This window comes from Pongo pygmaeus, chromosome 7, assembly GCF_028885625.2.
Source record: "Pongo pygmaeus isolate AG05252 chromosome 7, NHGRI_mPonPyg2-v2.0_pri, whole genome shotgun sequence".
Taxonomy (NCBI): domain Eukaryota; kingdom Metazoa; phylum Chordata; class Mammalia; order Primates; family Hominidae; genus Pongo; species Pongo pygmaeus.
Genome location: NC_072380.2, coordinates 136,330,709 through 136,342,827, shown reverse-complemented (window position 1 = coordinate 136,342,827; position 12,119 = coordinate 136,330,709). Strand labels below are relative to the sequence as shown.

The 12,119-nt window shown below is 46.3% G+C and overlaps 1 protein-coding gene across 1 annotated transcript in view; it reads left to right on the top strand.

Moving 5' to 3' along the window:
- The first annotated feature begins 704 nt into the window (after positions 1–704).
- Positions 705–12,119, top strand: part of FBXO32 (F-box protein 32) — a 38,650-nt gene continuing 27,235 nt past the window's right edge. The window contains exons 1-4 of the mRNA XM_054498774.2: positions 705–1,526; positions 7,587–7,699; positions 9,156–9,205; positions 10,409–10,501. Coding sequence (XP_054354749.1) covers positions 1,411–1,526; positions 7,587–7,699; positions 9,156–9,205; positions 10,409–10,501 — 372 coding nt within the window. The 5' untranslated portion in view covers positions 705–1,410. The remainder of the gene's footprint in view (positions 1,527–7,586; positions 7,700–9,155; positions 9,206–10,408; positions 10,502–12,119) is intronic.

The following is a 12,119-nucleotide window of genomic DNA, read 5'->3' as shown; positions in this document are numbered from 1 at the left end:
AGCCTCATAGGGTACACACAATTTCTTTGCCTGAGCCTTAAAGATTACACCGAGTCAATGGACGAGATGATATTGATGGCTGCAGAGAAAGGAGTATGGAAGAATCAAGTTTGAAGCTAATGCTTGAGCATGGGATTTTTACTCTGCTGCTGCTGTCCTGTACAAACTAATTGCCAAATAGACCAGGCTGTAAAGCATCATAACCAGAGGTGATGAAGGGCAAGAAGCCACCCTCATGCCAGCAGCCTCCCGTATCCATTCACTTATTCACACAAATAGTTGTTGAAGGCCTGCACTGGGCCTGGCAGGGTGCAGGGGCTGAAATGCCTCCGGAACAAGACAGACCAGCTCTCATGGAGTTCCCACTGCAGACAGGGGTAGATTGTTATAACAACAACAAAAAGTAAAAGCAAACAGGGTAGTTTCAGATTGTACCGTAGCATTGGCCCTGGGTACATCATTTAACCCCTCTCTTAGAGTGTTCGGGTAGGATAGGGACGCTGTTCTTTTTCTCCACTCCCAACCTGCGGGAACCAGATACCTCTCGGGGCTTCCTCTCCTTCCCCTCCTTTGCTGCCCCAGGGGCAGGCCTGACGGAGGACTGGTTAGTGACAGCTAAGGGGCCTGGAGGGCTGGGAGGCTGTCCCTCCTCCCCCGCTCTAACCCCCGCGCGCTAGGGCGGGGTTGGGGCAGTGAGAGAGGTCAGGAGGCTGCGCCCCCTACTCTCCGCCGGGCCGCGCGGTGCCGGCCCCAGCTCTGCCGACGGCCCGGGAGGCTGATCTGGCTGCGGATCTGACAGCTCGGGGGCAGGAGGGGGGCTGGCCCTTCTCCCCACGCCCACCCTGCAGGGACCCAGACGCCGCTCCGGCCTCCTCCCTGCACCTCGTCAGCCCGGGAGCTGCAGGAGACCGGGGCGCAGCTTTCCGAGCGCCGGGCCTCGCTTTGGGACGACAGTGTCCTGGGAACGGGGAGGGCGCGCGGAGGTGCCAGGGGCGGCGGGGGACCCGGCCTGGCAGCACCGCTTCAAGTTTCCACCGGCGCGGTTGTGCAACCGGGAAGGGAGCGTGAGCCGCAGGCGCCTCGGAAAACAAGCCGAGCCCATAAACAAAGCCACGTGGCCTCCGGGCCGGGGGGCCGGGCTAAGAGCAGGCGGCTCTTCCGGCAACAAAGAGCCGAGGCCGGCGGCGGGGATAAATACTGCCGCAGCTACTGCCGCGCAGCACTCCCGGAGCCTGCAGCGCTTGAGACCCTGTCCGCGCTTGCCGCCCCACAGGGTGCCCCGCGCCGTTCCCGCCGCCCCGCCGCCCCCGTCGCGGGCCCCTGCACCCCGAGCATCCGCCCCGGGTGGCGCGTCCCCGAGGCCACCAGGCCGGCCCCGTCTCCGCCTCCGTCCAGTCCGCTCGCGGTGCCATGCCATTCCTCGGGCAGGACTGGCGGTCCCCCGGGCAGAGCTGGGTGAAGACGGCCGACGGCTGGAAGCGCTTCCTGGATGAGAAGAGCGGCAGTTTCGTGAGCGACCTCAGCAGGTGAGGGGACCCGCTACCAACTTCCAGCCCCGGCGAAACTGACCCGGGCTGGTCTGGGGGGCGCAGGGACGGCGAATGAGGGGCAGGCAGGGCTGGAGCGGGCTGAGGAGGGAGACCCTGACCCGGAGGGTGGGACTGCGGGGCCCGATTTCTGTAGAGGTCTTCGGACCACCGGAGACAGGGAATTCGGTTTCTCTTATTGTTCAAGGTCAGTGTCTCCAAGTGGACACGACTCCTTACAGAACACCTGGTCCCTCTGAGAGTCTGATGACATTCGCGGATCGTGTCCCCAAACGCTCGCTTTAGTGGTCCCTCCTTTAAGGACACCGGAGTCGCGCACTTTGCCCGTGTGGGGGCGCGGGCGGGTGGGTTGAAACCCTTCACCGCGGGGTGGCCCGGCTCCCAGCGCCCAAGCGCTGTGGACGCGACGGGTGACGGGATCCGACGCAGGTCCCGCCTGGAGCGCTTCCAGGCCCTGCTCAGGCACGGGCAACCACGAAGTGGCCGGGAGGATGAGTAACCAGAAAGGGACGGCCAGATGGTCCCTGGGGCAGCCGCTTACTGGGCGGACTTGCGAGCGGTGGAGGCTTGGGGCTGCAGAGGTGCAAAGGAGGGAACGGGGCAGGGGATGAAACCCACAAGAGCTCTGCTTCTGGGAGGACAAGGCTCTTGCACCTGTTTCCTCCGTGGCCCTCTCGGTCGGTCTGCTTTGTATAGAGTGCACTCCGTTTCCAGGGGTGCCTGTGAGCTGCGAAAAGCCTGCCTGGCCCCGGTGAGCCTCTGGATTCGAGGTCTCACCTGAGCTGTGTGGTCTGGTGGGAAACCTGAGGTCCGCTGCGCTCCCCGCTCAGCTTGGCTAACGACGCCAGCGCCGGCTAGTAAGTCAGGTAACCTGGAATTTCTCAGCCCCTGACCTTTCAGAGACTCTTAGCATTTAGCCCGGTGAGCGTTGGGGGCGATGAAAGTGATTCCAGAATGGACTGGTGCAGCCAGAGTCACCCTTGGGAGCCTTTTCCTGCCACCTTTGGTTAAAACCATGAGCCCCTGCACCCTTAAATTGACTTCAATGGAGAATTCTGTTTCTGGGCCAGGTTCCCGCTTACTGAGATATACCAGTCGTTGCTTGGATGAAGCATTGGCAATAAATTTTGAGAAAACTATCAAGAAAATGTGGTTATTTTGGCAGCTTGACCTCCCGTGCCTCCCATTTGTTTGCGATTTGGAATGCATCAAATTCACATTGTCTCACAATGTAAAGAAAGACATTATTTAATTCTGGGGGTCTGTCCGGAGAGACTTGAGCGTATTAACCGCCAGCATATAACCATTTACGTTGGAGTTATTTGGAGGCAGTCCCAGGGGAGTTTAGGGACCACCATAAGGAAATCTTATTTACATAAAATCAGGTAATTTATTTACAGGAAAGTAAAACCAACTACTATTGACAGACTATGTCTTTTATCGACTGGAGTTACCAATTATGCCTAAATTATTCTCCCTCAACAAAATGGGAAACTTCCTTCCTTCCTCCTTGTTCCTAAGGACAATGATCTAATATGTTGGTACTTTATTTCTGTATACAAGTTCAGGTTCTTTCTACAAAAGTGCAGAAAGGGTCTCAAGAGTCATGTTAGAGCCGCTCACCCAAATATAATTGCAGGATGCTCCTCAGTGGAGAACAGATGATTGAGTTCAGCAGGAGAAGATTTAAAATATAGGGTCGTATTAATACTCACCCTACTCGGGAGGCTGAGGTGGGAGGATCGCTTGTGCCCAGAAGTTCAAGGCTGCAGCGAGTCATGACTGTGCCACTGCACTTCAGCCTGGGCCACAGAGCGAGACCCTGTCTCTAAAAATAAATAAAAATTTAAAATTTGTTTTAAAATACCCTATACCGGCATCAGGAGAGAAACTGGTGTCACTCTCCTTTAGAAATAGTAGTATCTCTGTCTTCACAGTATGGAAGACCTGAAGATGGTCTTAACTTACCACAAAAGTTTAGACTGAGCTGGAATCGGGTGGCTTCCTGCACACCCCCCACCCCCCGTGTCCCGTTCATGAGCCTCTTTTTCTTCCCATTTCACACCTGAGCTGGAGCTGTCACATCCATCATCATTACCGCAAATAGTCATTGATATACTGACCACCTGTGGTCCTTTGAGTCAGTGTTTAGGAATCATTTGGTAGCCTCCTAGCAAAGCAGCTGGCTGTTTGTTTGCAGGGTATTTTTTTTTTTTTCCAGCAACTGTAAACAATCCCTTCCCTGCTTAGCATGAGAAGCCTGCAACTTCTTAAAAGCAGTATGCCTTCTGTGGTCTGGGTTTGTCATCTCAAATATCCTCACTGTTTTTGGTCTTGGTGACGTTTCCCCGTGATGTCAGGTTTGGGCTGCGTGCCTGCCTACACAGGTGAAGCTGAATGCCTCTCCTGTTATGAGAAAACAAAAGGCAGGCCCTTAAGCGGGGAGGGACCGTGAAACAGAGAACTACAGAGACATGGTAGACTGACTTCTCTAATTCCACGGACCATTCTGCAAGCGGCCCAAACAAGAGCCCAGGATGAAGGATGCATTTGGCGGTTTTCAGTCTGGGGTTATTGTTTCGTGTTGACCAAGTCTTGGCCACACAGCACACCTATTATGGACTCAGCTGGCCATCTTCTCTGTGGTCTAGGACTCCAGCCTTCTCTAGTGTAGAATGTTACAAATCCAGTCCCAGCCATGCGTCCAGGAGTGACATCATGGGAGGATTTCAGATAAGCTTAAAGCAGGACCCCTTCTCAAAAATGTTGAAATTATATAAAATAGAAGGGGAATGGCAAGTGTTAAATATGCTGGGGCAGATCTAAAATGCAAGGAAAGAGCTTGGCGTGAATTGGGATGATCCAAGAATGCTTCAAGGAAGTGGTGGTTCAGGCACCCGCACAGCCCTCCTCAGCAACCACCCCCTCACCGCCCACCCCCAGGATGAGTAACCCAAGCTGTCTGAGCCTCTGCCACTCTTTTCTAAGCCTACACTTCTGTAATTGAAGACTGACTCAAATGTTGCTTTACTGTATAGCTAAGGCTGGACCCGGAAGCAGGAAGTTTACCTTGGTGCCTGGATAAAAATAATAGTTAAGATTTTATGAGTGCTTACTGTGTGCAAGACACTGTTCTATGAGCGTTATACACTAGGCTGTTTGTTTCACCAGAGCATTCCGGGTGCCAGCCTTGTGAGTGTGGCGATCTAGAAATGCGTCAGTAAATTGGTGTAGAAATCTCTACTGGCTTTAGTCAGGCTATATAACTACAATTAAGCCTCTGGGGGCACGTCACAGCTTTCTTAAATGGTTTTTATTGCAAATGAAATGAGAAATAGGGCTTTATTTTTTTTCATTCCCTTCTTTATCTGCTGCCAAAACAGACTTATTTATGGTCTGATTTTGAATTTTTTCTACATTTTTTAAAAGTTGCCTTAAAGTATCTTGGTATGTGGTAACGTGGGGCTGTGGAGTGGATCTTTTTCTTATTCTAGGCCTGTACCTATAAAAATCAAGATTAGTAAATAGTGACTACAAAATAGCAACTTGCTGGCTATTATTGAATTTAGTGAAGAAAGCAGCCTCGTTGAGATGGTTTTGCTTATTTTAAAAAAAAAAATCCAGTGCTCCAATTCCTAAATGGTGGTGGTTTTTCTTTTCAAAAATTTCAGTTGTAATTTTCCATTGGCTTTGCATTTTCTTGAAAAGGACACAATTGAACTCTCAAAATAGCCTCTAACTGAATATATTATTGCTTAAAAGAAAACATATAAGTAGGCAACACAAATAAACCCCATAGCCCTTCTTTCCAGGCCCTTCCTCCGGAATCTAAAACCTAATACCAAGTGAAAATATAGGGTTTCTCTTTGGTTAAAACTTTTCTACATTCTACAGTGAGAGAAGATCATCAATTATGTAAAATTCTTTCTAAACTAGCTTTTGAAATGAGTCACTCAGGCTTAAAGCAGGTTATTGTAGCTTCTGAGGAAAGTGAGTGCTCCAATTCCTTTAAAGAACCTTTTCAATTGGAAAAGAATAAGATGAAATCTAAATATTTGAACTTGCTAAGTAATGATCACAATCTATGGCCCAGGCTCGGAAAATCTGCTACTGAACCTTAAATGTTGAGAATAAGACAACCTCATTTTATGATTCTCTACATGTGGAATTTATACTGTAGGTTTTTGTTGTTTGTGGGGGTTGTGTGTGTTCTTTCTAAGTAAGCCTTCATGTGGTATTTTTGCACACAAAATGTTCTAGCTTTGCTTTCTAAAGCTGTTCTCAGCTGTGGTACATCATGGACCACTCAAATGACCTTCCATCGTTTGCTGTTTTTCTCAACGTTGATTGAAATGTCTTAAGTTAGCCTCAGGAATTCAGTTCTATTCTTTGTTCTGTCCCTCTTTTCCTTCTGACCTTGGAGCAGATAATCAGCTGGTCAGTGATTCTGTACCCCTAGAGTCATGCAAATAGACAGAAACACACTCATGTGTTATACAAAGCCTGGCCCAAAACACTCATCCTTGGCTTGCTTTTGAAGGTGCCTCTGAGAGGACATTTCTTCAGGACTCTATCTGAAACCTAAAAATATCCTGTTTCCCTGAATGAAAAGGAGAAGGCTATTGAGTTTAGTAGGAAACTCAATAAATGGTATTAAGCAGGGCCTTATGAAGGAAGATTAACAAATGATTGTTTATCATGTTTGTCCTTAAGGGTCCAGAAAAGCAACACTGAGTATATTGTTGGAGATGTCACATGTAAGCATATTAGCAAGATACTTATACAGGCCGAAGTGCTACTTGAGAGACTATTGTATTAATAACAAAAAGATACTAGAAGTTGCTTCAAATCTTTTCTCTTCTACCATTTACACAATGCCAAGGAAATAGAGAAGTGCAGATGTACATAATTGTACCCAACAGATGTATATCCGAAAAAGATGTAAATCAAATTACATTTTAAATTCAGCAGAGAAACTCAGAACATTAAAGGAGTATAAAATATCAGTGGTATAGCAAAAAAGAAAAACCCTAATTTATGTTTTACCAGTTGGCATTATAAATCCTGTTTTATATACTTTGTGGGGGTTGAGGGAGTTAGGGAACCTATCTTATCATACCTCAGTATTTCTCCTGCATTCCTTCTGTGGAAATTATTCAGAGATTTACTTTGAAGTTACGTTGTATAGTAGAATAGTTCATTACCCCTCAAATGATTGCTCTGCCCACTGAGGGAAATAAGTGCCGGGCCCGAGATGAGCCTGCGCATCCTTCAGTGACCTGTGAATTAGGCAGGTACGTCCAATGTCTGTTCAGCCCTTATAAATTTATCAATTATAAGTTTACCTTGTATAGTCAAGACCCAAAGTCTTCACCTCGCAGCATGATGCCTAGTGTGTTTTAGTCAAGGCACTACATAAAACCTAAGCAACTAGCACTATACCCAAAGCATCTCCTAGAAATGGAGTTTATAAGTCAGATTTTTGTAAACGTGATCGTGTTTTAAAGACATGTTAGAAGGATGCTACTTAAAAGCAGCTTAAGTATACTTTAAATGGATGAATTGTATGGTGTGTGAAGTTTATCTCAATGAAACTTTTTTTTTTTTAAAGAAGCAGCAGCAGCTTGGGGTAGATGCTTTTACAAAATGAAGGCATTATGTAGTACAGCGATACCAGTAATCACCCCTCCCCCCATTCATCATTTTTGTTTAAAGTAATATTGTAGTGCTCTGCATTGCTCTTAGTTGAAGAGTAGAGTGCTGTGTGTCAAATTACAATGCAAGGCACTGTTAGGGAATTCAAAAGAAGTAGAAGCTCCCATCCCTGCCTTCCGCACAGATGTGAACCTGTTTCATCCTAAAGGAGAAGCCTGTGACTGTATAGACTTTTTTTTTTTTGAGTGATCATTTTATTGTTTTATTTTGTTTGAGAAGCCTGTATGTTTGTTTGTCTTGTAACTCAGTGAGTTATTTATAGAAACAGCTCAGGTTCATGTATAGCTGTTACAGCTCATCCTCTTTGTCTTCTGTTATTCATAGTTACTGCAACAAGGAGGTATACAATAAGGAGAATCTTTTCAACAGCCTGAACTATGATGTTGCAGCCAAGAAGAGAAAGAAGGACATGCTGAATAGCAAAACCAAAACTCAGTGTAAGCCATTTGTTTTGAACTTCAGAAAAAAGCTGTTTGAAGATAGTTATGATTGGTCCTTGGATGAAAAAAAAAATAACACCTGTCACACATCTGCCTCAGTGTTTTACTGTGTGTCACTGACAAAGGTTACTGAGATCTTAGCACTCAGAAACCTGGCTGTGCATTTTACAAGCAAGACTAACATGTTCTTTATAGTCTTGTTTGTAAGTCAGTTGCTAGTTGAGGGCCTTTTTTTCCTGCTAGTCATTTGTATTTGACATAGGTTATTTTACAGTGATGTGGTCAGCTGAATCAGTTCCAGTATGTACTTTTATTGTGAACTGTTTTGAGGCTTTGAAAACAGATTTTTCTCCCTCTTTCCTTGTATAAATCCTATTAACATTTCTAGATACTATTTGTAAGTATCAGCAGAGAATATAAAGTTGTATTAATAGCAGGAATTACATACAGGTTATTTTATCTGTAATGCATGTTTTCCTCATGTTATCTGTTTGATTTTCATGGACTTATATAAGTTTCAGGTTTGGCATTTAAAATAAATTTGTACTTGAGTATTAGGGTTTTTTTTTTTTTTTTGGTGTTTTTTGTTTGTTTGTTTGTTTTTGTTTTTTGAGACAGAGTTTTGCTCTGTCACCCAGGCTGGAGTCAGTGGCATGATCCTAGCTCACTGCAACCTCCAACTCTCGGGTTTAAGCGATTCTCGTGCCTCAGCCTCCTAAGTAGCTGGGATTACAAGCACCTGCCACCATACCCGGCTAATTTTTGTGTTTTAGTAGAGACGGGGTTTCGCCATGTTGCCCAGGCTGGTCTCAAACTCCAGGGCTCAAGCGATCCACCCCCCTCTGTTCACAGCATGTAACTCAGTCTGTCAAAGCCTAATTTCATTTTTTGGGGGGGACAGAGTCTCGCTCTGTCACCCAGGCTGGAGTGCAGTGGCACAATCTCGGCTCACGGCAACCTCCGCCTCCCGGGTTCAAGTGATTCTCCTACCTCAACCTCCCAAGTAGCTGGGATTACAGGTGCCCGCCACCACGCCTGGCTAATTTTTGTATTTTTAGAAGAAATGGGGTTTCACCACGTTGGCCAGGCTGGTCTCGAACTCCTGACTTCTAGTGATCTGCCTGCCTCAACCTCCCACAGTGCTGAGATTTCAGGCATGAGCCACTGCATCTGGCCTGTAATTTCTTATGGCATAGAGTTTTAGAAAAAATAATGATAGTTTGGAGCTTTGTATATGAAATATGGCTATCAAAGATTTAGAGTGCTTCAGACAAAGCAACTTATAGCCCCAGTATTTCTACACTGCAGAAATTAAGCACTTGAAACTTCTTCGGTTGTCAGTAGAGTCCTTATCTTTTTTGTCAAAACTTTTAAAACTTTGGAATAAATGAAATGTCTTAAATCTTGAGCATGTTGCAGATGTTAAAGCTGTGTATTCTTTTTGTCTCTGTAGATTTCCACCAAGAAAAATGGATCTATGTTCACAAAGGAAGTACTAAAGAGGTGAGCATCCCATTCATTTACTAAGTTATACTGAACCTTATCCCTTCCTGATAGCGCAGGGAGGGATATGGTAGGGAGGGAAATTACTTCAGATCATGAGAGTCTTCTTGGATGTGGGAGATGGCAGCTATTAGTCTATTATTTAGCCAACCATCAGAGTTTAGAACAGAGAGAGAAAGAAGCAAAAGTCACTAGGTGGACCCTCTAGTCGTTCAATGAGATTATGTATGTAAAAGTGCTTTATAAAGATTGACATGCCCATCTCAACCATATTATTATATTGTCCTGGGTTTTGCCTCAGGGCAAGGTCTCCCTTTTGTTCTAAGATCTCTTTGGACTTCAACTCAGTTAAATTTCAGTCCTGGAAGGGCTAATCACTAAATATAGTAGAAGTTTTCAGTGCCTGCTCAGTGTGATGTGGGAGGGGACAAGACATTATAATAACTACATTTGTATGGTACTTTATAAAGCCCTTTTATGTATATTTTCTCTCTGCACAAGCATTTGCTAAAATAACTAGGATACAGGCAATATGAAAGAATTTCTATGACTGTCAGGGACCTCAGTGAACATCTAGTCCCCTCTGTGATTTGAGGTCCAGAGGGGGTCACTGATAATTCCCAAGACCACCCAGATACTCAGAGCAGAGCTGGGACTTTATACTCCCAATTCCCTCTGTGTTCATAGATTAAAAGATCAAAACTTCTTTTGCTTCCTCCCAAAACCTTATAAACACTTCTGATGATCACAGTGAGAAAAGCACTATTGGTATAAGGCAAGGTGGTGACACAGTTGGCGCAGGTAGGTCTAATTCTCCTCCCAGGAGTACCTTACAGTCACCAACCATCATGGCCTCCCATATCCCGTACCCTGCTCCCAGTCTTTCCTTAATAAGCAATTAGTTATGATTTTTCCAGACTAATATGTGGAAAAATCATAAGCAAGGTCCCAAATGGTACAAGTCACGAAAAGGGGGTGTTTAACATGTGAGGGGCTGACTGAGGCAGCTGCTGGCTGTGTTACCCATCTTGGTGGCTCTCAAGGGCTTGTGGGTACAGGAAAGAAGCCAGCACCCCAGGTCACCTAAGACAGGCATCAAGCTCATTTGGCAAAATCCAGTTGGGTTGTTCTAACTGGCTCATTCTTACTTGGATGACCTCTGCATGGCAGGAGTAACTTCTGTGCCTTTGTTTTCACGTTCAGCGCCATGGATATTGCACCCTGGGGGAAGCTTTCAACAGACTGGACTTCTCAACTGCCATTCTGGATTCCAGAAGATTTAACTACGTGGTCCGGGTAAGTCTCAAGTGCCTAAAGGCTCATCCAGGCTCTTTCCTAAGTTGAATCATCTCTTTGGGTTGTCTTGAAGTAGTTTCCCCAAAAAATAACTTCTTAGGACCCTAAGAATTTTGAGGCAAGCAGAAAACAGACCCCTCAATCTCATTCTTCCCCAGCATACTTCAGGTTCTTAAGTGGGTCCTACTAGGATGTCCCTGAGATTGGCCAGGACGGGCAGGGGCCGCCATAATACCCCAGTGAGTCGGTTAAAGAGCCAGTCTCTTCAAGTGAAATTTCACACCAAGCCCCTTCCGAGCCCACCCTGTGGATACATGGGAACGTGTCACAGGCAACGCTGGCCCTGGCAACAGCCTTAGCAAGAGAGAATTCAGCAGGAAGCAAGCCCTAAAGCACTTTGGACTGTTTCAAAACCCTGCATCTCTGACTGTTCTCACTGTCTCCCTCTTGTCCTACTTCAGCTGACTCTGGGGGACCCCCAAGGCATTCTCAGTTGAGGCCACAAAACTGGATGAGTTAAAGCACCTCCATGTTTTGTGCCTGTGGTTCCCTTCCACCCCCATGTGATAACAGTATTCAGTCCCATGTCCACCTAAAGCTTAAAACTGCCTATTTTGGCCGGGCGTGGTGGCTCACACCTGTAATCCCAGCACTTTGGGAGGCCGAAGCAGGTGGATCACCTGAGGTCAGGAGTTTGAGACCAGCCTGGACAACATGGTGAAACCCTGTCTCTACCAAAAATACAAGAAAATTAACCGGGCGTGGTTCAAAATGGGTGCCTGTAATCCTAGCTACTCGGGAGGCTGAGGCAGGAGAATCGCTTGAACCCGGGAGGCAGACATGGCAGTGAGCTGAGATCACGCCATTGCACTCCAGCCTGGGCAACAGGAGTGAGACTCCATCTTAAAAAAAAAACTGACTGGATCTGTTGCTTTCCATTTTAAACCGTATTTTGAGGAAAAAAAACACAAAAAATCTGACTGGATCTGTTGCTTTCCATTTTAAACCGTATTTTGAGGAAAAAAAAAAAAAAAGGCTGGGTGCGTTGGCTCACGCCTGTAATCCCAGCACTTTGGGAGGCTGAGACAAGCAGATCATGAGGTCAGGAGTTCGAGACCAGCCTGGCCAACATAGTGAAACCCCGTCTCTACTAAAAATACAAAAAAAAATTATCCAGGTGTGGTGGTGGGCACCTGTAATCCCAGCTACTCGGGAGGCTGAGGCAGAAGAATCGCTTGAATCCAGGAGGCGGAGGTTGCCGTGAGCCGAGATGGCGCCATTGCACTCCAGCCTGGGTGACGGTGTGAGACTGTCTCAAAAAAGAAAAAGTTAATGAGCAAAATATTAAAGATGAAGGTAGTAAAGCAAATCAGCTTAACCATGACTGTCACGTTATTATTTTTAATTGGTTTATTATTTTGTTCCCCCTGCCTGCCCTCCAAAGCTCCCTTGTGTATTTTTGTCAGCAGTCAACCTGGGAGGTAGCAGCTATTTGGGTTTTAGGCTCAGAAGTAGGAGGGAATTTTCCCCCTGTGGGTGTGGTTGGTTTGGTTTTTATTGTCTTTTTCCTGGGTTGTTGTGCTTCTTGGTGCCATGTCACTGAGTCAGATGATTACAG